This window comes from Prunus mume, linkage group LG7 (assembly GCF_029339155.1).
Source record: "Prunus mume cultivar Tortuosa linkage group LG7, ASM2933915v1, whole genome shotgun sequence".
Classification (NCBI taxonomy): domain Eukaryota; kingdom Viridiplantae; phylum Streptophyta; class Magnoliopsida; order Rosales; family Rosaceae; genus Prunus; species Prunus mume.
The window spans coordinates 7,185,163-7,211,510 of NC_142704.1; the positions used below are offsets into that span (position 1 = coordinate 7,185,163).

Sequence of the window (26,348 nt, forward strand, 5' to 3'; positions counted from 1 at the left end):
ATGCCTTGACATAATTCTTGGACCTGTGCTTTCTCTGTGTCGAACCTTTTAGTTTGGAAGATGAAGCTCTTCAACTTGCAAATGATCTGTATTGATTCTCTTTTATCGGATTGCTTGTGGTGTAAAAGTAGGGTTTAAAAGTATACTATGTTTTTTAAATAGTATAGCTGCGCTCGATTTTTTTATAATAAAAATAGTATAGCCGAACGGCTAGACTACGGTTTCTAATTTTAAAAAATATTATAGCCGAACGGCTCTACTCGGATTTTTTATCATAAAAATCGTATAGCCGAACGGCTAGACTACGGTTTCTATTTTTAAAAAATATTATAGCCGAACGGCTCTACTCGGATTTTTTATAATAAAAATCGTATAGCCGAACGGCTAGACTACGGATTCTAATTTTAAAAAATATTATAGCCGAACGGCTCTACTCGGATTTTTTATCATAAAAATCGTATAGCCGAACGGCTAGACTACGGTTTCTATTTGTAAAAAATATTATAGCCGAACGGTTCTACTCGGATTTTTATCATAAAAACTGTATGGCCGAACGGCTGTACTCGGATTTTTTAATCATAAAAACTGTATAGCCGAACGGCTAGACTACGGTTTCTATTTTTAAAAAATATTATAGCCGAACTGCTCTACTCGGATTTTTTATCATAAAAACTGTATAGCCGAACGGCTAGACTACGGTTTCTATTTTTAAAAATATTATAGCCGAACGGCTCTACTCGGATTTTTATCATAAAAACGTATAGCCGAACGGCTAGACTACGGTATAAAATATTATAGCCGAACGGCTCTACTCGGATTTTTTATCGTATAGCTATACTACGGTTTCAATTTTTCAAAAATATTATAGCCGCACGGCTCTACTCGGATTTTTATAATAAAAATCGTATAGCCGAACGGCTAGACTACGGTTTCTATTTTTAAAAATATTATAGCCGAACGGCTCTACTCGGATTTTTTATCATAAAAACTGTATAGCCGAACGGCTAGACTACGGTTTCTATTTTTCAAAAATATTATAGCCGAACGGCTCTACTCGGATTTTTTTATAATAAAAATTTTATAGCCGAACGGCTCTACTTGGATTTTTTATAATAAAAATTGTAGAGCCGAACGGCTAGACTACGGTTTCTATTTTGAAAAAATATTATAGCCGGGCGGCTATACTATGTTTTTATTTTTAAAAATAGTATAGCCGTACGGCTCAACTGGGATTTTTTAAAAATAGTATAGCCGATCGGCTGTAGACTGATTTTTCATAAAAATAGTATAGCCGTATGGCTATACTACGTGTTTATTATTAAAAATAGTATAGCCGTCCGGCTATATAATAAAAAGGTCTAGCCGAGCGACTATATGTGTATAGCCGCTCGGCAATACTTTTATTTTTGACACGTGACCAAATGGGCGCTAGGCACCAGGCTGGTCCCCCTTATTTAAAAAATTAGTATAGCCGCGCGGCGATACCCTGTATATTTTTATAGTAAAAAGAGCATAGCCGCGCGGCTATACGGTTTACATAAGACGGATCCTGTTCTCGAAGAATAGAGCCTTGGAAAAGAGAAGTTTCTGTGATCTCCATTGCAGGCTTTGTAGTAGTCACTAGTCCTTGTATCCAAGCATTCTTCAGTTTTGTACAGCTTTGGACAGATTCTGTTCTTCTGATTTAGTTATAAGATACAACTAAAATGCCTCAAACTCAAAGCTGCTGGACTCACATTGATTGTCCTCCAAATTTATTTTTCACCAAGCTAGTTTCATGCATTCAATGTAAATCTATTACTACCATAAACTTGAAATTGAATTCATTTGCTTGATTTTCTAAACTATCATGGTAGTTATTTTCTTCTGAGAATCGCCTAAAACAGAAAAAGTCATTCCTTAGGAATTGGTAAGTTTCAAGCTTCAAGTTTGAAATACATTATGCTTTGATTGTTAAGTGAACTTCATCATGCATTCATTGTAAGGTCTTTGTGCATTAATCATCTTGCTTTTGAGTTTTGATTATGAAGGTTTGCTTTGGTGCCCAAAAAACCCCATATTTTATTATTGCTTGACGAATTCGATTGTATAAAGTTGTGGTTGTTGATCAATCTGGTCTGCATCCTTTGGATTGATCTCCACGCTTCATCATGCTCATGTAAAATTGGAGTCAATTCAATTTTAGTTTGGTTCCAACTTACCATGGTAAAATTAAATGCAAAATAAAAAGTTATTATTGCAGGGGCACAGGAAGGCACATCACATGGTAAAATAAAAAACAGAGCGTATAAAAACCAACATAGAATAGAATACAAAATAATATTAATATTAATGTTGCAATAAAATGACTATGATTATCATTATAAGCTCAAGTGTCTGCTGAAAAATCAGGCTCATCTGGCTTGAACAGTTTTTTGGGCATGGTGGAGCTGCTTTCATCGTGGTGAAGTGCTGATGCCACCTTCTGAATCCCTCTTCTGGTGTTTGCCGCAAATTTGGATGCCAAAATTGCAGGCCCAAGTGGAATATTATGCAGAATATTTCCCACTGATGATGATCTCTCAGCACCTCTACCCTCATAATCTGTACTGCCACCTCCTATTCTTGCTTCTGAATTGCTGTTGCCAAGGTCTTCTTGGTCCAAAACATGTGTGTAATAATACTCCTCCTCCTTTGCCAATTCCATTGCCAACTTTCTCTTCCTAAACCTCCTCCAAGCAACTTGCATAAAACAAGCCCCCCATGTTCTCCACTGGTGTGAATAGTACCTAAAAGCATGCTGCAGTTTCTTGCTGTGAAGGCGCTTGAATTGATTCGCAACATACTTGAGATCTTCAGCTCTCAGTGCAAATGCCTCGACTTCTGTTAGAGACTTCACCGTTCGAGTTGAGCATGGAAGGTTGAGGCTTGATGTAGGCATCAAGGCCCATGTAAGCAACTCTTCGCCGCAGAAGTCACCGGCTCTGAGGGTTATTGAGTTGAAGAACCCTGTCCTTCCACCATCAGTTGTGGAGCTCTCAAGTTGCCCTCTGATGATGAAAAGCATCTCATTCACAGGATCACCTTCCCTGATGATGTATGTGTTCCTGGTATTCAAGGATGACTCGAGGCGTTCACATATGGCATCCAGAAGCTGATCATCCATTTGTGCGAAAAAGGGTACCTGGAATTGAATTTTAATTCAACCACCTTTTAATCTCATGGATTTCAATCAGTACATGATTTGATGCCAACTTATAAACTCAGCTGCATTGCGCATTTAAGGAAGTGTCACCAGATATCTGATCAGTAGTTAAGACTGAAGCACTTACACGGCGGACAAGGGCAAGACACAAATGCCTTTGAATTTGACGGCGGAGATCCGTAGGCAAAGCCTCCAGAATGTTTTTCTCATCTACCCCTCTTGTGGCAATCCACTTATATTGAACAAAACGACGAACACGTTCTTGCAATTCTGGAGGGAGTTGACGGTGCCTCATCCACTCCTCTGTGTCTCTTTTTCTAACCCTCCATTCTTCAAGTCTAATCGTTGCAGATTGCAGATAGGTCTTGAAGAAATCATCAGAAATTTATGTCAACATCATGCTCCCCAACAGAGTTACAATAATTAAGAAATTCAATTATGTGAAGGAAAAACTACAACTAGATTAATGAATGAAGACAATTGTCTCTGTATGCTGCAGATGCCTTTGGCAAAAGTAAATTATGTATACCTGCATCTGGCTCATGAGATGTGAGAAGAGAACGAGACCAAGAATGGAAATGAGAATGCATAATGAGGTTTCACTGGCGGAAGTGCTTGTCTCAATATCTTGTCCATATGAACTGCATATCACTTGTTGAAACGAATTAGCACAAACAGCTTAATATGAGCTTTAGCTAAGTAATTTAAACAAACAGGTGAGACCAAAGCATACCATAAATTTCTCATACCCCACCAGAGGCAATAGAAGTATTTTTCAATAAACACTGCACCAGCAACCTCGTTAGTGAAAGCCTCAGCAAACATTCCAAACTCAAAATCTTGGTCGTCATTAGCATCGCAACTTTCTGCCACCTTTGTGATCTTAAGCCAAGCATCGCGTTCGGGGTTGCCTTCACTGCTACAATCAAGAAACGAAATTTTACAGGATGGAGAGTGTGTTTTATTAATTTCCTTGCTGCATTCACCCTTCCAGCACTCATATTGCCGTCGAATGGACAACACATACCACGTAGACCCAACAATCTGCACTGAAGAACAACACCGATAATAGCAATCACATCAAATTAAACAACGCGCACTAGCATCATACGTTGTCAGACTATGACTTTGGCACCCTCCACGCAATATTCGAATCAGAACTCACTGAACCAATGATATTTAAATTAACAGTCTAACAACGTAACACAATACGAATTAGTTAAAAAGGCCAAAACTCAGCTAGGTGGATTCTTACATGTGCAATTAGACAAAACAGAACGAGATTGTATGCAGCCCCTGACCAAGCAGTCTTGGCTACAACACCAGTACTTTTAGTAATCCGCCGGTTCAGAGGGAAAATTTGAATAAATCTAGGAACATATTGAAGCAGAACAATCAGAGAAAGGGTATGGTTAGCATGGGCAGCTGTTGGGGTTTTCACTGCTGGAATTATGAACCAAATCATAATCTGCAACAATAATTTAAAAAATAAATTCAAAATTACAAATTTCCAATTACAGTAATTGCATAAATAATAGGAATTAGTAATTTATAAAAAAAGATCACTTTTTGTCCATGAAGTTAGCCGGTTTTTCTAGTTTAGTCCCTGTAATTTTAATTTTGTTAATTTAACCATTGTAGTTTGATTCTACACATCAAAATTTTCATCTAATTCCATCCAAAATTCCAAAATTCCAAGGGTCAAATTGTTATAATTAAAATCACATGAACAAGAGTGAAAATATCGTCAAACGAAAAGTGACTTTTTACCTAAAATAAAATAAGAGAGAGAAATATATGTAATATTATTGTCACCTGTGGGAGAGGGAGGGCGGCGGCGAGGTCGATAGAGAAGTCGGATTTGAGGTAGCGGAGGGCGATTGCCCGGGGGTCCATGACGAGCTGGCCTCGCCCGAAAACCCGAGACCCGGGAGCGATGAAAGCAGTCCGGAACTTGACGGTGACATGGCAGATGTAGAAGAAGTCGAAGACGGTGCGGAGGAAGGTGACGATGATGCCGAGGCCCATGTCGATTTTCATGCAGGAGGAGCCGCCGATGCTGGGGAGGAAGAAGTAGATGGGGTCGAGGAAGAGGCCCATGATGCAGATGACGAAGAAGATGTGGTTCCAGAGGGTCACGCGTTCGGATCCCGGGTCTTGGATCTGGTACCACCAGGGGATCTCCTTCCGGAGCGAGAAGGGGGTCGAGAAGTTGCGGATGCGGGCGGAGGCGGCGGCGTAAGGGTGGAATGTGTTAACCATTTTGGGGCCTTTTTGTCTTTTTGGGGTTTGGCAATCAGGGAGAGATTAATTTGAGGGATTTGTGGGAGAAGAAGAAGAAGCAGCAGAGGAAGGGCTGAGCTTTCGGGTTCCCATGACCGTTATCCCATTGACGGGAAAAGCGCGGCAAATTTTTATTTTTCCATTTTATGTTCTGCTTTTTTTAAAATAACTTTTATGATCAGAGTTGGGGAACTTGGGATTTTTTTTTGTTTTTTTGTTTTTTGTTTTTTCAAATATTTATAGGAGACAAATGAAACTAAAACAATCCAGGTGATGACGAGAATAATAAGTAGTGATTGAGATAATTGAAAGTATTTAACGCCATCAGTATTTGAATTTCACAAATTGTACAAGCAGAGTTATTATTATTATTATTTTAAGACATTTCCTATTAAGAATGGCGATAATATATTAAATTCACACACACTACATGCATACTAGGACTCGAATCTCAGGACCTTGCATGAGGGAACAAGTAGAGTTATTATAAGTTGGTAAAGATGACAAGGATCCCATTTGGTTAACCAAAATGTTAGGTAGAAGATCGCCGAGGAGAGTTTGTTGAGGTGGTAAAGATTGTTCTCTTTGCTATCCAGGCATAGGTTTGAGTCCCACTACCAACAATCCCTCTTGGTGGGTAATCTGTAAAAAAAAAAAAAAAAAAAAAAAAGGGCTAAAATTCCCTCTATAAGTCCTCAAAAATGTCTTTATATGCCCTAACCCTGGAATGGGTAGCCTCTTCTCCTCTAAACCTTTGTTCATAAAAATAAAATAAAATAAAATAAAGGTTAAGTAGAAGATGACAAGGTTAAAATAGTTATTTTAAAAAAAAGCAATTAAAAACTAGAAAAGTCAGGTTGTTAAAATGAAGCGTGGCCCAATGGGCTAATTTGGTTAATATTTTTCCACTCTACCAAATCACTTATTTTTACTTTCGCTCTTTTCTACACAACTTTCTCAAAGTAGATTAGGAGTTCATATTGGCTTTTCATCTTTACTGAGATAAAGCCACGTCATACATAAGTTTCCTTGCAAAAGAATTTTGCTGGTATATAAATATGCAGATATTTGGCCACCTCACAGAAACACTAAATCTACAGGTTGTTTGTTTATTTGCCAAGCTGAGCCAGCCACCTCACAGATTGATAGCTAGGGAGCAGTTTTGACAACCAACCAGAAATCAAAGGTGTTGAGAGCAAAACGACGTCACATGGAGAAGAAGACTGCCAATTTTACTCTCAAGACTGCGGCAGATCATGATGATGATGATGATGATCTTGTTGATCATCCTAAGGTTCCTGGATGGTTTTCTGAGCATTGTCCCATATGGCCAGGTGGGTTTCCATTATATTTGACTTGAGGTTTTCTGACCTTTTTGTTGCATGTGAAGTCAGTCCAGTCCAGATTTAACTTTCTTTTGTTCTACACTTCAATGTAAACACACACAAAGTATAAATGTTTAGTTCGAGAGCAAATGCTGGCTCATTGTTTACTTCAGGCCGGCCTAAGTAGTTTAATTAGATGTGTGTGAAATTAACTTTCTTTGAATATGTCTTGTAGGGCAAGCACACTTTTTGAAGGTAGAAAAAATCTTATTTCAAGGAAGGTCCGAGTACCAAAGTATGATGGTATTTCAGGTAAATTAACATTTCTGTTTGAATAATATATGACCCAAATTAATAGTTTGACAATATAACATGTCACCTACGTTACAAATATGGTTGATTTCTAATTTGCAGTCATCCGCATATGGCAAGGTTTTTGTTCTAGATGGAGCACTCCAACTGACTGAGAAAGATGAGTGTGCTTACCAAGAAATGATCACCCATCTTCCTCTTTGCTCCATTCAAAATCCAAACAAGGTAATTAATTAAACATGTGCCATAAAATCTCATGTCAAAGAAAGAAGCAAAAGTGTCAATCTTACACATTTCATGACATAATTCCCATACGCATGTTAATTATCAATGTCCTGGTGAAGTTCATTACAACAATATTAAATTACAAGTACTTTTGCTAGATAATTAAGCTCAACTAATTTCAATTATTTTGCCCCCCTACTTATGTGTACTTGATCAGGTATTACTCATTGGGGGTGGAGATGGCGGTATCTTAAGGGAAATTTCTCGACACTCTTCTGTCCAACAAATCGATATTTGCGAAATAGACACTATGTTGATTGATGTGAGTAAAAAAAGAATATGCAATTTTTCACTAAAATTTAATTATGGAAATGCAGATTATTTTATTATAGCCTTTAATTAATGAATGTGAATGCGTAATATTTTGTATAATCCAATAATTTTTCAGGTCTACAAGAAATATTTTCCTGGTATTGCTATTGGATATGAGGACCATCGTGTGACCCTTCACGTTAAAGATGGCAAGTTGGCTACAACTAGTCTGTGATTATTGGGTTTCTTTGATAAGCAATCCTTTTAAATATGTTTTCTAATCATGATCAACTTAAATTTCCAGGGAATGCATTTATCAAGTCTGTACCAGAAGGAACATATGATGCGATAATTGTCGATGCATTTGACCCAATAAGTACATACATGCTATGCTTCCCTTAATTCCCTAGTTTTTTCTCGATCTTGAGCGCTTATTTAAGAGTGATTTTATCTTGTTTATATATATATATATATGGTATAATAATGGGTAATGATTTCCCCACTCCAATTTTATCTACTTACATTCATTTTTAAGTTATAAAATAGAGTATAAGTGGATAAAATTGAAGTGGAGAAATCACCACTCAAAATAATTTATGCATGATCTGCAATGCATGCATGCAGGGCCCGATCATGAGCTTCATGAAGGTCCTTTCTTTGAGTTGGTGGCGAAAGCTCTCCGACCGGGCGGAGTGATGTGCATCCAAGCAGAGAGCATATGGTTTCCTTCCTTAGACATTGAACACCTGACGGCAAAGTGTCGCCAGAAATTCAAAGGCTCTGTTGATTATGCATGGACCATTGTTCCTGCATATCCAAGGCATGCCATGCATGCATATATAATTACTTTTTTATTCGTTAATTAAGTAGTATTATATTAATAGAAATTTGAAATATTAACTTCCTAATTAATTACTATTTCAATTGATTTCAGTGGGGTGATTGGCTTCTTGCTTTGCTCCACAGAGGGACAATTCGTTGACTTCAGAAATCCGGTCAACCCATTAGACCCCAACAATAGTTATGGGGTAGCAAAAGAACCCTTGAAATTTTACAACCCAGAGGTGACCTCTTGAATTTATAACTATAATATTTCTATTCATTTTAGTTAATTAACCTCTCTCTCTCTCTCTCTCTCTCTCCATATATATTATTTCAGGTGCACTCGGCTGCATTTTGTTGGCCCTCGTTTGCAAAGAAGGGGATGAATAATAATAATAATAATAATGGGTGTAAAGTGGGCAGCAATGGAGTTGGTACGATTTCAGCTGATGCACAAAACAACAAGTGAATATTCAAGAAGAAGACGATATTATCGATCACTAGAATTATTTTTTTTATACCACCATCCATTCCATTTCCATTTGCAATTCCATTTGTAATTCCGAACTTTATGCATGATTTGCTTTTGTGGGGTTCATTTGTCTGCTCGAGTCATTCATTGTTTGCTCTGCATTTCTAAATGCCAAATTATATATTCAATTTCTCAATTTCTTTCTTCATGTAATTTGGCCATATATCAAAAGATGTCTCTTTTTCTTCTTCTTTTTTTATCGAATAGATCAAAAGATGTTTCAGTTTCAGGTATCCAACAATAGGTAAAGTTTTTTCTTTTAACCCCTTTCTAGGGATCTCTTGGCCCTTAAAGTCATATAAGACTTTATTTAAAGGGTAAAGTTATCTTTTGGGTTACAAAATTTTAAAACTTGCTTTTTCTTAAAAAGCTTTGCGAATTGTAATCAACCAGTTCACACGCCAAACGAACTTGTAAAGACATGGACTAAGACACCGTTTTAGATTGCTTTCTATGGCAAAAAATTTGCTTTACTTTAAAGTTAAGCAATTTTAAGTTGTTTGGTAAAAATAAAATATCATTATTATTTTAAAAGTAATAGTCTTTTAACAGCAACTTTTAAAGACAGTCTCTAAGTTGCTTTCAAAAGAAAATAGATGAGCCTTGAATTATATTTTTCAATTCTCATAATACTGTCATTAATTTTTTTAAAATGTCTTTGGCTACCACCACCACTATCACACCTCCATCTCCATCACCACCTCCTCCACCTCCACCTCCACTCCCACCCTGAAATTATTATTAAAGGTTTTTCTTTAACAAGATCAAGTATTTGTAGGATTGGTTCCTAATGTGACATGTATCTTTGTGTAGTATCTTTTGGTTATGGTCCTCTCAGACCATGGCAAGGTAGCTATCTTGGATGGTTTTCTTCAACTCACGGAGAGGGATGAGTTTGTTTACCAAGAAATGTTTTCTTCAACTCATATGTTGGTCATTATATTTTTTAGACCAACTTTTTAAGTTTACTAACACCCATATAGTTGATCAATTTTGCTTCATTCTTATTTCTGGTCTTTTCTTCAGGTGTTGCTTGTTGGAGGGCGAGATGGAATCATCTTGAGAGTCATTCGTCTGTCGAACAAATCGACATATGGGAAATAGACACAATGATCATGGATATGAGCAAGCTAAATTTCTTCTAAACTCAATATTTATCCCTCCTTATTGGCGGGGCCGGCATATTTCATAATTTTGATTTAAAGTTACATCCTCTATATATAGTCTATAGCTTGCTTGTGGGATTTTCATGATGTTTCGGGTTTATAAGTGCTTTCTCCCTGAGGTAGCAGTGGGATATGAGGATCCCAGAGTGCAAGTACACATATCAAATGGTAAGACATTGATTTTTTGGTCTGCTGATAAGTCTCTGTTACTTGTTTTATATGGAGCTTGATTATTTAATTTTAACAAACGTGCAGGAGTTGACTTCATGAAGACTGTTCCTCAAGGCACATATGATACCATCATGCTTGATGCTTTCCAAAACATGGGTATTTTCTCTTTTCTCATTATTGAACTTCCATCATATTCAAAATAACACAACTTGAAGATCCCCAAAGCATTATGCTCAATGCCACACAGGTCCTACATCAAAAGAACTGTCTAACATCTTCTTGGAATCAGTTGCAAGGGCTCTTCGCCCCGGCAATGTTATGTCTACCCCAGCAGACAGCTTCTGGCATAAAGACTTTGTTCACTGTGCAGATACCATAGCAAAACTGCCGCAAAATATTTAGGGCTCTGTCAACTATGCCTGGACAACAATTCATGCATATGAAAGGCAAGAGGTCCTTTGCAATTAGAACTTCGCTGGTTATTTTACACTATTGCTGATGCATTTCATGGTGAATCTCTTTTTCAGTGGGATAATGTGGTTCATGCTGTGCCCACCGGTCGACTTTAAAGATCCCATCAATCAGTTAAACTCGGAAAACCACGGTGTGGCTAAAGGGACCTCCAAAATTCTACAACACACAAGTACTGCTGATTTTTACTTTCCATAACTGTTTTTTAGCCTATTCTCTGTTGTTTTGGTTGCTTTATTGGGTCCCTAATGGATTTGCTTTCCTCTGTTTTCACTCTTGCAGATGCACAATGCTGCCTTTCAAGTGCCTTGTTTTGTAGATAAGGCTCTAGGAAATCAAGGATAGTTCCTGTATATCGTCTGTGATGCAGGCGCATCTGACTGTTAGTTCTGCTTTGAATCGAACACGATCTCAATTCAATTGGACACCAAAATAAACTGAAATTGGTCCATTTCTTTGTCCCCCTTTGTATGATCTGTAATTCTAATGAAAAACCATACACTTCTGTAGATTCATGGAGTTTCGGTTTTACCAAATATCCAAAAATTTAAATCCTCACTTCTTCAATAAGCATTTAATGCAAAAGGGCTATCAACCAAAGAAACAAATGACGGAATTCAAGCTTCATCACAGTGGTTTACAACAAGGTACAACTACACTCAATAGCCTCTTCCAAATTCTATATGTATAGCTATATACAAGATAGTAATAAGATACAAATTTGAAAAAACCCAACACATGAAGGTAGCAAGCTATGTAACAAAACTAACTGCCGTGGCAAGACCTGAGAATCTTTGTGTCATACAGGACCAAAACGTTCGATGTGAGTCGTGACTATATTGGACAGCAAAAGTGGGATGTTCTGTTTAGTAATATGTTTACTGTTACAGTGGAAGTTGCTCTGCTTGAAGATCTCTAGGGTGCATGGACAATATACACAAAAGGTGAGGAAGAAAGAAGTAGATGGCTAGAAACACAAGAACCCCAAGATCAGCCTCTTCACCAACTGCTGGCTGACGAGGATTAACCCAGTGTATTTGGCTTGCACACCACAAGCAATACAGGATTGCTACAATGGAAATCAGTGTCACTGATTGATATGATTGCTTATTAATAGACTCGTGAGGCTTAACCCTGCATGCCAAAACTATCGATCAACATAAATGTCAAGGACCTGCAAAATGCTAGGGAAATAAGAAACAAAATGTAGAGTGCCTCAAATAAACACCTGTTGATGTAAATAAAGCCGCCGATTAAGACAATGCATAAAAGGCCAACTACAACAACAGCATCTGGGTTAACCGGTGCCCGGCCCTTCCACCAACCAGTGCTCAAAATCCAAGTATACATTTTTGAATGCCCATTCTCCTGTGAAGGTTAGAGGGCGTACATGGTCCATCAATTCGATCATTCTTAGCTCTCACAAAAAAGAAATCTCATATCCAAAATACATGCTGTGGGGAAAAAATGCAAAAACTAAAACTACAAGAACTTGCCTTCATATATACCTATTCTTGCATATAGGCCCAACTCTTAAACATCCACTCATCCTATATATTTCATATCTATCTAGTGGATGTTAAACTACGACTCTAAACATACTCTATGGCAATATCAATCCCTTAATCATCCCAAGCTCAATGCTTCTCCATTGAACAACCTTCAAAGAAAAATCATTCTTACCTTTTCTAATTCTAAAACAAGAGTCTAGCTAGCATACCACAATACCAAGCATGGAAAGGAACGTTGAGCAGCAGAATAGCTCATTAACGTCTCTATATTACCTCAAACAAGTGGTCAAGGAAAAAGTGTGAAAAAGAACCAGCTGACACCAAGAACCAGCACTGCTTCCTAGTAAGGGGCACCTGAAACATAAAACACAATAAATTACGAAACCGCATTCAGTAATAGTTGTGCTATGTTTCATGATCAAAACAAAGTTTTGGTTTTCGCAATGTTCATGATACTTTTACAATAAAGAAGTAGCTTAAAAGCATATAATTTAAAGGATTAATTGTAGCAATGGTCCCTGAACTATACCCGTAGTTACATTTTGGTCACTCTACTCCAAAAATAGCTGCAGAGGTCCCCCAATTATGTATGGTGTTGCATTACTAATCTCTTTCATCAAGTCTATCTATTTTTCCGTTAAATCCATTGGTAAACTTGGAAATTCATTCCAAATATTTATAAAAACGAAATAAGAAAAAATAAATAAATAAAGGTTATTTGTAGCAATGGTCCCTTAACTATACTCGGAGTTACATTTTGTCACTCAACTCCAAAAATAGTACTCAACTCCAAAAATAGTTACAGACTGTAACTATTTTTGGAGTTGAGTGACCAAAATGTAACTCCGAGTATAGTTTAGGGAGCATTGCTACAAATAACCCTAACAACCAAAACAAATCTCACTTAACAAGACAACCTAATTCCCCTAGTATCAAGTGTATGACCACTTTTTCAGGTGGTCTTCCGGGTTCCAGCTAATAAACTCAAACACATTACACTAAACTAACTATACACTAGCTTGATCATATAAATTACACAATTCAAAATTAGATGCAGAATCCCAATAAGGAAACAAAGGATATTTTAATTATTAAACTTATAATTAAACACATATTACCTTGATTTTCTACTATGTATACATATCAGGTGGAATACAACAATGAATAGAACCCATCTTCCTTATTAAGCTGCTCTTATGATTTCATGAGTGTCCAGACAAAACTCCAAAAATAGAAACCCCCCAAAGATACAAGTTCAAAAACTCTTTCCATTTCCGTACATTGTGTCAGCAACCAGACAAAGGGGAAGAAACATACAACTTACTCACCCGAGAAAACGAATCAAGAAGCCGTCTTTGAAGCAAAACTCTAGAGACCCAAGAGTAGAGCAAACACAGAGGAAGACCGGGAAAGAGAACATAGTAAAAGGGGTGGTGGATTAAGTCGGCTAGCTTGGAGCCGAAGCCGAAGCCGAGGATGGAGTCGAGCCACTCAGAGAAGGATCCGATGTCAGGGCCAAAGAAGGCGTTGATGGTGTAGAAGAGGGTGTGGTGGGGGCTGAACCTGCCATTGCTGAGAGTGGTCAGAGCCAGGCCAGTGCCCATGGCGTACATGAGGTGCGGACCAGGGCCTGGCATGGCTGCACCACCTGGGTTTTGGGTCCTCTGAGGAGCTCAAAGCTGAGATTAAGAGCTCCTTGGAGTTTTGTTTGCCCCAAAATCCATGTCAGCTAAAAGCTCATTGGTAATGAGAGCTTGAGCTTTTGAGTTTCATTAACTCAGGTGTTTATTGAGGAATGAGAGACGGTTAATGTTGTTATTATGTTACAACAAGTGAGGGCTTTGGGCTTTTGGATTTTTTGAGATTTTGGGCTTTTGATGTGGTCATGGAAGGAACTTTCCAACTTGGAAAGGTTTTGTTTTTTGGTCGAAATTTCAATTCATTGCAAATCCTTAAAAGGACATAAAACAGTACAGACAAAGTCGGGCAAAAGCACGGATCAGAAAACAAACAGGAACAAATCTAGCTAAAACCAGTATAGTATAGTATGAAGATCATGTTCCCGAATCAAAAACTAAAACGTCAAAAGCCAACAAAAAGGCATTTAGCCTGCATAAAGATATAGCCAAAGAGGCATTATGCCCACATTCAGCATAAAGCCCACATTAAACATAAAAAACCTAAATACATAAAATAAAACACAGAAACTTGTTTGCCACAACCAAAGAGAAACTCCAAGCCGCCACCAGCAAAGAGAAACTCCATGACTGTAGATGGACAAACCACCAATCACCACCATGAAGAATCAAACACCCGTAGGTCAGCAAACCAAGCCAAACACCCCTCAAGTCGGATTAATTTTACAAGCCTTCTTCCATTAAAGGAAGAAAAGTCGGAAAACATTTGCTTTACTTTAGCCTAATTCCTTTCTATGAGCGTTATGATTGGGGTTACTTTCTTTTTTGTTGTTGTTGTTGTTTGTTGTTTGTTGTTGATGTTGTCAACGATGAAATAGGTAGGTAGCTATTGCTACAAGGCTATAATCTAGATCTAGTTAGGTGGATGGAGAGGAGACTTGACAAGGTCAAAACACTAGAAGGTAATTACATTTTATTTCCTGTTCATTTCATTTATCTGTTTCCTAACAACCATTCCCGTTTCATAATGTGTGGACTCAATTAGCTTCAATCTGATCCATTTATGATCTAGGTTATATAAATTAATTTCCCACTCGTTTAACAATTTTGTCGTGCCATGCCCGAATGACCTATTCTAGGGTTGACACGGCAAAATCTTGAATATCTTGAGCCACTCTAAATCTTAATAAATCGTGTTCGTGCCAACACACGTGCCTTTTTTTCTTCTTTTTCTTTTTTCGATTTCTTGTTTCTAGACTTATTAGAAGTCCTCAAACTTTTATGTAGGTCAAAATCTGTTGGGTCATTTAGCCCAACACATTGACTTTGTCTAGCCCAATGCTCGAGCCAACAAAGTCCACCCCAACACCAACACCACCCCCAACCCCTAAGTTAGTCTCTCTCCTATATAGTCCTTTAAAATATATAAATTTTTAAAAATTATATAAATAATAATAATAATAATAATAATAAAATAAGAGTGTTACTGAGATTAGTTGTTGTGAGAAGCAATACCTATCTTGGAGCTGGTCTTGTTTGATTGTTCTAATCTCTTTAATTACCTCCAAATGCCACTTTCTTCTTCTTCTTTTTAACAACGTGGAATAAATAAAGAGGAAAACGTCAGCAAGAAAGGTGTCCAGAGTTGGGCAACGTCAGCCGGAAAGAGAGGATAAGATTTGGGATTGGAAAGGGAAGATACCAGGGGGCTTGGGGCTTGGGGCTCCGGTGGGACCCACTGGTTTGTCAACTTTTCGGTCTTTTAACGGATAAGGACTGCGAGGCAGAGGGAGACCCCCCCCCTCCCCACTCCCCCTTTCTCCACACGCATTCACTTCCCTCCCCTTCGACACGACACGACACGACACTCCTCGGCCACCGGGACCACCAGATAACGCGGGCCCCATCCTCTTCCTTCTCCCATATTACAATACAATACAATAATACAGTTGTTTTATTCAATTTATTTTGAGATAATCTATCTTTTCTTTCCGTCTTTTCTTTTTCGGCTATGGATAATATTTGTTTATAGTTGTGTTTTTTTAAAATATATTTGCTTCTCAATCTGAATATTCTCAGCGTCAATAAATGAAAAAATATATGGATGTTCTCTCATAGAGTCATGGTCCATTGTAATGGCCTATTCAATCTTATGAATCAATGTATCAAAATCTAGTTTATGAATGTTCTCTTTCTTTCATCAATTATATGAATACTCTAAATTATGGCTCGTTTAGGAGTGCTTTTGAAGAAGCGAAAAGTGCTTCTAAATGAGTGTAAGCGCTTCTATTTAAAAAAAATAGTATTTTGCAAAAATTGCAAAAATGCTTTGGATGAGATCCAAACACACTTTGAGTGGTTTTAGAGAAAGAACTTAAGAGGTGCTTCTTCTTGAAAGCGTTGTAGGACAAAAATTAGGGAAGCACTTGGCTCCCTTTATTGAAACTTTTAAAATACCTATATTTAATTTTTCAAAAATGCCAAGATACCCTTTCTTTCTTTCTTTTTCTCTCTTTTTCTCTTCTATTAAAACCAAAACACTGCCTGCGAAAATGGCCAGTAGACGCCAAAACACCCATGGAAACCTTTAAGCTTCTATTAATCCATCACTATCTTTACATTTCACAACTTTTTTTAAGTCGTGTTTTTATTTTGGAATCATGTGAATTTTTATTTCCTATGCTTATTATAATATTTTAGAAAAACACTTTTAAATGTGATATCCAAATGACAAACTACTTCTTTGTAGAAACACTTATGTCATAAGTGATACTGGCATAAGCGCTACTGCCATAAGCCCTTCAGGAAGAAGCACTCCCAAACAAGCCATTAATATAGTGCTAGGGAGACAAACTTCTGTTAATTGGTCTAACTCACATTAGCGATATTTTCCTATAGACAAAACATATGACTGTTTAACTTTGACTATATTGCATGCACTTAGTCAAGTTTGCTAGAGTGAAGATGTGATTCCTATTTTGCCTAGAAGTTCGAATATCCTTATTTGTAATTTAAATGAAATTAAAATAGAATATCAATATAAAAAATTTAAGATTTAACGTATCCCAACATCCCACCGTAAAGTAACCTACCTCATTTTGAAATTTTAAATCAATCCATGATTATCCTTGAATTCACGGATTAAAGTTGGCTTTCTCCTCCCCCACATGAGTTAATGAGATTAAAGAAGTTAGAGGTGAATGGTTAAGGACCCCGCAATTAGTTAGTAGTACACCTATGCATATTATAAACATATGTCCACACAAATCTCTCAAAAAGAAAAAAAAAACATAAATCCACACAATTGAATCCAAAATATTCCACGTAAGATTAAGCAGGTGGATGGCTCTGGTTCAGGTTCTGAGGAAATATCTTAGTTGGGGGGTGAAGTGGGCCCCAAGGAGAACCAACCACAAGGCAGCAAGTGTGCACCACGTGGAAAATAAAATGTCAAAGTAACTCGTCCAAAACGGAGGAATCGGTCTCCGAGTGTGAAAAGCCCGTACGAGAATGAGAAATCGAAGGAAGGAAGGAAGGAAGAAAGGAGAAGAAACAGGGTTGGAAAAGTTTGGCATGCTGGAATGGAATGGAATTGATGAAAAATGCCGTGCCTGGAAGCCGGTAGGAATGGGTCCAAATCCAAATAGGAACAGGAATGGATTAGGATAATATAGGATGAGGGAAAAAGCTTCACTGGCTCTGAGAGAGAGAGAGAGAGAGAGAGAGAGTGGTATTGAAAAGATCTTTGTCTCCTAGATTTTATCCGCATTGAATTGCGCAACTCCAGGGTGGACCTATGCTTTCTCTTAATTACATCCTTATACCACTGCCTTCTTATTCTAAAATGACCCTTTCATCCAACGCTGAAACTAGATAAGCTTCAACGTGCTATAATAAAAATTACTCATTCATAAAATTACAACATTTTATATAACAAATTTACAACATTTTATAAAATAAAAAATTAGAAATTTTTGCTGAACGAATAATTTTTATTTATTTTAAAGCAGAGTTTTAATAAATATATAAAATGGATAAATTCTAAACACGATATGATGATGTTACGATCACACTAGAAAATAATTTATCTTTTACTAATTACTCTTTTTTTTTTTTTTTGTCAACATGAGTTCGTAACATGTCTAGAAAGTTTTCATGTGTTGATCAACATATTCAATTAGGAATATAACTTAATTATGGGCTTTGACCTAAGTATAAACTTTAGGCAGACTAATCAACCAAGCAAGGCCAATGCTACTTGAATTTGTCAACAACCAAGTCCAAGACGCACATGCATGTATTGTTTGATTGAGCTCCAGTTAAGTTTGAACTTTGAACATAATTTTGGCTTGTTAATCAAGCTGCACAAATAATTGACTAAGCTTGGTTTGTTGGTAGCTCTATCTATAGTCTTTGGTTTGTTGGTAGCTCTCTCTATAGTCTATGTCAATTGTGGATTCCTTTTTCGGCTTTGAAATTTATGCCATGAAGCAAGCCTATCATAATATAATTTTAAATTGAATATTAAATTAAGTGTTAAAAAAAACCCAATAAAAAATTATATTGTTATGTATTGATGACACAATTTGCATGATTTTCCATCTCGTTTAAGAGTGATTTTATGGACAAACACGTGAGAAATGATTCTTACGATAAGTGATATGGTCCTCCCAAAAAAGCCTATAGTTAAATGCATGGATAATGTTTTAATAATGGCATGGATAATGTTTTACTCGATGAAAATTGTATTTTAACCTTAATTGCAATCTTTACTAACCAACCACATGAGCTCCATTGAAAAAAAATTAAAAAATTACAGTCATAGGGATCCAAGTGGAAAACAATTTAAATACGAGGACTGCCCTTTTAATTTAGCCAAAGTTTTTTTGGGTGTCACGAGTTATCACAGCTTGTCGAGTAGAAATGATTTTCCACAACCATACGGTGTCGTCCATGTGAAATTTCCACGCCTGATGCACCGACTTACCCGCGCGTGGATATTTTCACACCATTCAAAATGGCGGTAAGCAAGAAGGTGAAAACATAACGGAACAAAAGTGAAACAGTAAAAAGGGGAGAATTAAAAAAAAATACTGATCTTATCGAGATGGGTGACACCGTGACAAAAGGAGAATTACGTGGTCGAGCAGCCGCGTGCATTGTCCATTCTCCCACCAGTATAAATGTGGTTGCCCACTAAAACACTAATTATCAATATCCAAACCAAATAAACGAAAAAGGAAAAAACCCTCTAATTATCTTTCCCTTTCTATTGTTTCCTGTCTAGTCAATTTGATCTACGCGTTTGAGGTGCTTTATACAGCTGTTAATCATTGGCTGGCTCACAGCTCATTTCGGTTCATAGGGTTCTTTACTCAATTTCCCAAATGTAATTTCCGATACGGTGACCGTTAACGATTGATACATTAGAAATATTATATATTAATTATAAGGAAGATGCACATAAGTATTGCATTTTATATCTTGTGTTATCGTATTCCGTCAATTTCTTAAATAATATCATTAAGTTGTTGATGTGACGTGAACATTCTGTTATTTTACATAATTTTGTATTTTATTTTTGTGTGTTTCAATAGGTAGATGGGTTGTTTTTAGGATTTTACCAACATTAGAATTTTATTGTTTCTTAAGCAATTGCTTGTGTTGAAATCCTTGAGCCTCGTCACGATCCTTAAGGCTAAGAATTTTCAATTTCTTTGTTAGTGATAATATTATAATGCTAGGATGAATATGACAATTGAAAGGTCACTTGTTGATTAATACAGATACCTCAATGGTGGCACTTTTTCCATACACGTAGCAATCCAATTAAAAAAATTTGACCCAACACAAAATTTGTGGGCCTAGTCTTATGTTTATCCGCATGCAGGGGATTATTTTTAAAACCAGGCGTCTTTGATTTCTTTTTATGGTATCAAGGGATGGTCAACTTTATTTAAATACAAAACAACACCACCGGTTGGTAATGCAAAGGACACTATTGGAAGGATAACATTGTTTATGTAAATATTTAACTCTGCCTTTTTGGTACCTAAACAATTAGGTTTTAGGTAATTAACCCACAGAAGCCATTGTAATTAAGACTAGTCTTCCCAAGATTGGACTTTTCTTTAAGGGACATTTTAAAAAAGCAAAAGGAGAGAGAAAAATTTTAAAAGAAGCAAAATATTTTTAGATATTTGAAATTTTTGTCTTTTTGAAAAAAAAGTGAAATTTTATGTCTAAAACCTAAAAAACCTTTTCTTTTAAATTAAACTTTGTAGGCCAAGCTAGTTATCTAGGTGGGTAATAAGTAAAAATGATTCAACATTCTACTTTCAGAAATAGTTGGTAAACTAATTTGTGAACCCTATTTTTTGTATATTTTTTTAAATTTTTGTGTTAAGAGGATTATTGGTGGGGTTTTTTTATTATTATTTATTTATTTTTTATAATTTTGGTAATGAGGATTAGTGGAGGGTTTGGTCGACTAAATTACGAATTAGGGTTTCTCACCTTACACAAAAAAAATAAAAATAAAAAATAAAAAAATTCCCATCTATATATAAAGCAAAGGTAGAGAATGGTGAAACATTCAAAATACCAAAAAATGTCTTTGGTTAATGCAAATATTAAGAATTGAAATTATTAATTAAATGAGGATATTATGATAAATTCACACTTTTTATATTTTAAAAAATAAAATTAAAAGAAAAATTAGATAATGGATTCTATTTGTATGAAACACAACTACCCATTATTTTTTTTAATTCTAAAATAAATTATTACTTTTTTTAAAAAAGACTCTCACAATCGATAAAGCCCGTGCGAAGAAACTAATATTTATGATGATTCAGATAAAGACGATATAACATGTCAAATTTTCAAATGTAGCGTAAGGGTAAAAATGAAATAAACTTGAAAAGGAAGGTGCATTAGAGAAGAAAGGCACAGGACTATAACGTAAGACCAACCCGGAGTTGCAATCCTCTCCCTCTTTCTCTCTCTATCTCTTTCTCTCCCTCCTCTCTCCATACATATCTTCTTTTTTGACTTTCTACGCCTATAATCTGTCTCTCAAGACTCCATGAGCTTCCTTTGTTGAACGAAACTATTTTTAAAAAAAAGAACCAACACTAAACCAAAACGAAGCCTCCATCCAAAATTCTTTTCCCAACATTTTCCACTTTCTTTCTTTCATATATTTTTTATATTGGTCAGTTTCGAAACCATTAAAAACTCTCACACATCTCACCGGTTTCCAACCTAACACACACCTCCTCCTCTTGGTCTCTTTCGCATATAAAAAATATCAAACACAGTCTTACATTCTTTCTTTCATTATATCCATATCCACCTCTATCCCTGCATTCTCTCTCTTCCCGTCTCTCTCTGTAAGTTTGTTCACAGCTCCGAGCTGTGTTGTGGTTTTGTTTTGTTTTTTTTTCTGGGTTGCTGAGAATTTAAGGGAAATCAATACTTGCGCTTTTTTGGGTTGTTGGAGGTTGACTTTATGATTCAGTTTCTGTGAAATGACACAGCTGTTTCTTCTCTTTTCATTATTTTTCTCAGAAACCAAACAGAGCTTTCTTTTCTGTTCTTTCTCTCTCTCTCTCTCTTTTTTTGTGGGTTTTGTTGAATGTCTAAATGTGCAAGGTATTTTCGCAGGAAATCTGTACCGTACTGATATCAGATAGTTTTGGTAGAAGCTTTGTTGTTGGATCAATCTGACTTCATTTCAGGTTAACTTCTCTGTTTCTCTCTAAGTACTCATGGATATGCATAGAAAACTATATCTAGAGAAAGATAAAATCTTGTGCTGAAAGGGTGTGTTTATGTAGCATGATATATATTAAATCGATAAAAGTTTGAGTCTTTAAGGAGAATTATTATCAAGAAACTTCGTGACATAACTAAACTGAGAAAAACAGAGTGCTTGCTAAAAAGATTGGAAAACAGAATAAGCTGCAGTGATAAGTAATGAATTTTTTTTAATTAAAAAATATATATTAATTTTACCTCTTCTGGTTTGTTGCGTGAGGATATCAATAATGATCAAAGATAAGGACGAATCCCATGAATAGCCAGATCAGATATGCAGTGCATTAATTGGAAATTATTCCTTGCGTCCGTTGTGTCTATGCAGATAAGCTCATGTTTGAAGTTGATATTTTTGGGGATAAAAATTAATTGCAAGTTTTATTGAGTCGGAGAATTAATTCCTTTCATATCACTGCTCCATGAATATACCTGGTGTTGAATTGAAATTTTGAGAAATCAATTTGAAGATCATTCTAATGGAGATTTTAGAAATGGCTTAGAATATAAGAATTAACGAAGCAGAATCTGCTCCCAAGTTAATAGGGGTATTAACTTTCATTTTTGTTACAATTTTTATCTTCCTTTCTTTACTAGTGTTTATTGTATGAAATTCGATTTTATTTTTCCGTGTCAGTAGGTTTAGATTGTTATAGGGTATGCTTTGATCGCTCTATTACCTCTGATTACTGTAATCATGTCATCATCTTTGCAAGTTTACCCATAAGTATGAAGAAGCAGATGTAACTTCCCACCCAAGACAGAAAATTAAAACAAAAGAATAGCAAATTTTTGTTCTTTCTAAAATGAGCAGTAGTAGAAAAATATCGTAGTACTCGGAGCAAGTTAATAATGTACTTTTCGTGAAAATCTCATAGAACTTGTTATACTGAAGAACTGATAACTGTGAAAAAATGGTGTTGTGATTAGAAATCTGTTCAATCTGCTGTGCTTTTTGAATTTCTTTTGTTCTCCATGCTATACTCAATTGCCTGATGTGTAGTAGGGATAGGGATCAGTTTCTTTACCAATGACTAAAATTTCTGTTCCATGATAATTAATTGAATGTCTAGTTCATGGCTTGTCATTATTTTGCTTAGGGTACTTATAATTGTCTTTTTTTCCTGCCATTCCTATAGGTTCTTACTTCGCACAAGGTTCTTGGTTGTACATTATTTTGAACTCCGAGCCATTAACCTGGCACAGGAACGCCTAAGGTGTAATCATGTTCTCAAGATCTTGCATAAGTTTGTTAGAGTTGGCATCGGGGGAGATGTTGAATTTCCCTCAGACCCCTAGAGCCCTTACGAAGGTGATGACTCTTCAGGGAGTCATTCCTGATGCAAAAAATAGTGATGGGATTAATAATGAAGGTGTAAATGTTCCCCCTTCTGAGATTTGTGAGAAGAAAATCGTAGTGGCAAATTTTCTCCCTCTACATGCTCAGAAGGATACAAAATCGGGGAAATGGTGCTTCAGTTTTGATGAGGATGCAATTTTGTTTCCACTGAAAGATTGTTTCTCATCTGGTACTGTGGTTATATTTGTGGGGTCTCTGAAGGTTGACATTGAAGCAAGTGAACAAGAAGAAGTATCCCAGAAACTGCTGGAGGAATTTAATTGCGTGCCAACATTTCTTCCTTCTGAGCTTCATAAGAAGTATTATCATGGGTTTTGTAAGCAGTATTTGTGGCCCCTCTTTCACTACATGCTGCCCATGTGCCCGGACCATAGCAATCGTTTTGACAGGCAACTTTGGCAGGCATATGTTTCTGCTAACAAGATATATGCTGATAAAGTTATGGAGGTGATCAATCCTGAAAATGATTATGTATGGGTTCATGACTATCACCTTATGATTCTTCCAACATTTTTGAGAAGGCGTTTTACACGAGTTAAGCTTGGGTTTTTCCTTCATAGTCCATTCCCCTCATCAGAAATCTACAGGACCCTGCCAGTCAGAGATGAAATTCTGAGAGCACTGCTAAATGTGGATTTGATTGGTTTTCATACATTTGATTATGCTCGCCACTTTCTATCTTGCTGCAGTAGAATGCTTGGCCTGGAATATGAATCTAAGCGGGGATACATTGGACTTGAATATTTTGGCCGCACAGTGTACATTAAAATTCTGCCTGTGGGGATACACATGGGTCGACTTGAATCTGCATTAAATCACCCCTCGTCTTCCGTGAAGGTCAAGGAGATTCAAGAACAGTTCAGAGGGAAAAAGATTATTCTTGGTGTTGATGACATGGACATATTTAAAGGGATCAGTATGAAGTTATTGGCCATGGAACAGCTTTTGCAGCAGCACCCGGAGTTCAGGGGCAAGGTAGTCCTGGTTCAAATTGTAAATCCTGCAAGAAGCACAGGGAAAGATGTTCAGGAAGCTAAAAAGGAAACATATTCAACGACCAGAAGGATAAATCAAGTCTTTGGTTTTCCAGGCTATGAACCAGTTGTTTTGATTGACCGTTGCGTTCCTTTTCATGAGAAGACTGCCTATTATTCTTTGGCAGAATGTTGCATTGTTAATGCTGTGAGGGATGGCATGAACCTAGTCCCCTACAAGTACATCATTTGCAGGCAGGGCACTCCAAATATGGATAAAGCTGTTGGATTTGCCTCTGATTCCCCTCGTACAAGTACACTTGTTGTCTCAGAGTTCATAGGTTGCTCACCATCTTTGAGTGGAGCAATCAGGGTGAACCCATGGAATATTGAAGATGTAGCTGATGCACTCAATGTGGCCATAACAATGCCTGCTTTAGAAAAGCAATTGCGCCATGAGAAACATTATCGGTATGTTAGCTCTCATGATGTGGCTTACTGGTCCCGCAGTTTTATGCAGGATCTGGAGCGAGCGTGCAAAGATCACTACAGAAAACGTTGTTGGGGAATTGGTTTTGGTCTGAATTTTAGAATCTTGTCTCTTTCTCCAAGTTTTAGGAAGCTTTCCATTGACCATATCCTCTCTGCATACAAGAGGACAAATAGAAGGGCAATATTTTTGGATTATGACGGAACAATAGTGCCTGAATCTTCTATTGTTAAGACCCCAAGTCCTGAAGTCATTTCTATTCTGAAGAACCTTTGCAGCGACCCCAAGAACACTGTGTTTATAGTTAGCGGCAGGGGTCAAAACTCTCTCAGTGAATGGTTTGCTCAATGTGAGAATCTAGGTATAGCAGCAGAGCATGGATACTTCATAAGGTAAGTTCTCACATGTATGAATTAAGTTTCAAAACTACAGATAATTATTTAAGAATTGTCCTTTGTTAGATTAGTTGTTTCCAGGTAAAAGTCTATACTTAATTTTGATTCCACATTACTTTTATTTTCTCATAGATGGAGTAGCACGTCCAGCTGGGAAACCAGTTCCTCAGCCATAGATTTCGAATGGAAGCAAATTGCAGAACCTGTGATGAAGTTGTATACAGAGGCAACTGATGGCTCCTACATAGAGACCAAGGAGAGTGCCTTGGTATGGCACCATCTAGATGCTGATCCTGATTTTGGATCATGCCAGGCCATGGAGATGTTGGATCATCTTGAAAATGTCCTCGCCAATGAGCCTGTAGTTGTTAAAAGGGGCCAACATATTGTTGAAGTAAAACCACAGGTATTTATGTTCTCCTGTTTCTTCCCTCTCTTTTGCGATTCTGTATTCGTCTTGTGGCCTAAAGGATGTCATTTGGCTTATTCACACTGCAGGGAGTTACTAAAGGATTAGTTGCACAGAAAGTTCTTTCCATGATGATCAGTAACGGGAACGCGCCCGATTTTGTGTTGTGCATTGGGGATGATAGATCAGATGAGGACATGTTTGAAAGCATATCAAGCACATCATATAATCCATCTCAACCTGTAGCTCCCGAGATCTTTGCATGCACTGTTGGCCAAAAACCCAGTAAAGCTAGGTACTACCTAGATGATACGGTGGATGTCATCACATTACTTAAAGGCCTGGCGGCTGATTCAAGTCTCAAGCCAAGGTGTAATTGGGAAATTCAAGCTCCTTTCGAGAATATCATGTGAACCGTGCGTAGGGTAGAGGAGCACATCAGTGTCGCTAGCTTGGATGGATGTTTTTCTTCTGATGATACGAGTATACAAAAAGCAATCAAAGATTAACTCTTGGAGTTTTCATACTAACTTATTTTTTGCATGGTGGAAAGCCAGACATGATGCTGCTCTGGTTATTTTCTTCCCGGAGAGGAAGACGATCACAAGCGATTACTGTGGATCTGGTGATGTCAATGGTGAATGTCTAGCAGTTTTATGTGTTAGTGCCATGGATCCGAGGGGATTTACCTTCTTAGTTCACAGGTTAAGATTTTCTTTTTATAATGGGTAGTTTAAGAGATACAAGGGCATCATTGGTATGTAAATTTAAACTGGCTTTGTAGTTACGTGATACTTAATTCTTTCGTGAAATCATAGTTCTTACTGCAATTTTCTCTGTTCCCGTACTCCTTGCCATCTCAATGCCAATCAAATTCCCAAAATTTTGATTCGTATGAGATGTTAGCATTTTAGTAGGTTTTAAATTAATTTAAGATACTTAATCCTCAAG

The 26,348-nt window shown here is 36.9% G+C and overlaps 4 protein-coding genes and 1 pseudogene across 6 annotated transcripts; 3 read left to right on the plus strand and 2 right to left on the minus strand.

The window, feature by feature from the left end:
- Positions 1 to 2,267: 2,267 nt before the first annotated feature.
- Positions 2,268 to 5,691, minus strand: CNGC16 (cyclic nucleotide-gated channel 16). 2 transcript variants are annotated; one of them, XM_008241519.3, is made up of 6 exons: positions 5,000 to 5,691; positions 4,440 to 4,652; positions 3,918 to 4,228; positions 3,714 to 3,825; positions 3,312 to 3,548; positions 2,268 to 3,163 (listed from the first exon to the last, which is right to left on the minus strand). In XM_008241519.3, the coding sequence occupies exons 1-6, from the start codon at positions 5,444 to 5,446 to the stop codon at positions 2,369 to 2,371; spliced, it is 2,115 nt and encodes a 704-aa protein (XP_008239741.2). In that variant the 5' UTR covers positions 5,447 to 5,691; the 3' UTR covers positions 2,268 to 2,368. The 2 variants fall into 2 exon arrangements, with proteins under 2 accessions (XP_008239741.2, XP_088898143.1); XM_089042017.1 differs by lacking the exon at positions 4,440 to 4,652 and having other exon boundaries at positions 5,000 to 5,690.
- A 911-nt stretch (positions 5,692 to 6,602) lies between these two features.
- LOC103338373 (spermidine synthase 1-like) lies at positions 6,603 to 9,143 on the plus strand. Its single transcript, XM_008241570.2, has 9 exons — positions 6,603 to 6,801; positions 7,028 to 7,104; positions 7,207 to 7,329; positions 7,547 to 7,651; positions 7,778 to 7,850; positions 7,946 to 8,017; positions 8,266 to 8,461; positions 8,576 to 8,705; positions 8,801 to 9,143. Exons 1-9 carry the CDS (start codon positions 6,678 to 6,680, stop codon positions 8,930 to 8,932), a joined length of 1,032 nt encoding a protein of 343 aa, XP_008239792.2. The 5' UTR covers positions 6,603 to 6,677; the 3' UTR covers positions 8,933 to 9,143.
- A 526-nt stretch (positions 9,144 to 9,669) lies between these two features.
- LOC148915348 (spermidine N-methyltransferase-like) lies at positions 9,670 to 11,247 on the plus strand (annotated as a pseudogene). Its single transcript, XR_016122240.1, has 7 exons — positions 9,670 to 9,958; positions 10,022 to 10,116; positions 10,257 to 10,329; positions 10,417 to 10,488; positions 10,580 to 10,778; positions 10,860 to 10,975; positions 11,086 to 11,247. The product of XR_016122240.1 is annotated as a spermidine N-methyltransferase-like (transcript).
- Positions 11,248 to 11,392: 145 nt separating this feature from the next.
- Positions 11,393 to 14,114, minus strand: LOC103338324 (uncharacterized). Its single transcript, XM_008241518.3, has 4 exons — positions 13,643 to 14,114; positions 12,588 to 12,668; positions 12,032 to 12,171; positions 11,393 to 11,937 (listed from the first exon to the last, which is right to left on the minus strand). The coding sequence occupies exons 1-4, from the start codon at positions 13,949 to 13,951 to the stop codon at positions 11,688 to 11,690; spliced, it is 780 nt and encodes a 259-aa protein (XP_008239740.2). The 5' UTR covers positions 13,952 to 14,114; the 3' UTR covers positions 11,393 to 11,687.
- A 6,873-nt stretch (positions 14,115 to 20,987) lies between these two features.
- On the plus strand, positions 20,988 to 26,227 carry LOC103338323 (putative alpha,alpha-trehalose-phosphate synthase [UDP-forming] 9). Its single transcript, XM_008241517.3, has 5 exons — positions 20,988 to 21,345; positions 21,620 to 21,693; positions 22,909 to 24,985; positions 25,121 to 25,394; positions 25,487 to 26,227. Exons 3-5 carry the CDS (start codon positions 22,995 to 22,997, stop codon positions 25,808 to 25,810), a joined length of 2,589 nt encoding a protein of 862 aa, XP_008239739.2. The 5' UTR covers positions 20,988 to 21,345; positions 21,620 to 21,693; positions 22,909 to 22,994; the 3' UTR covers positions 25,811 to 26,227.
- Positions 26,228 to 26,348: the final 121 nt, after the last annotated feature.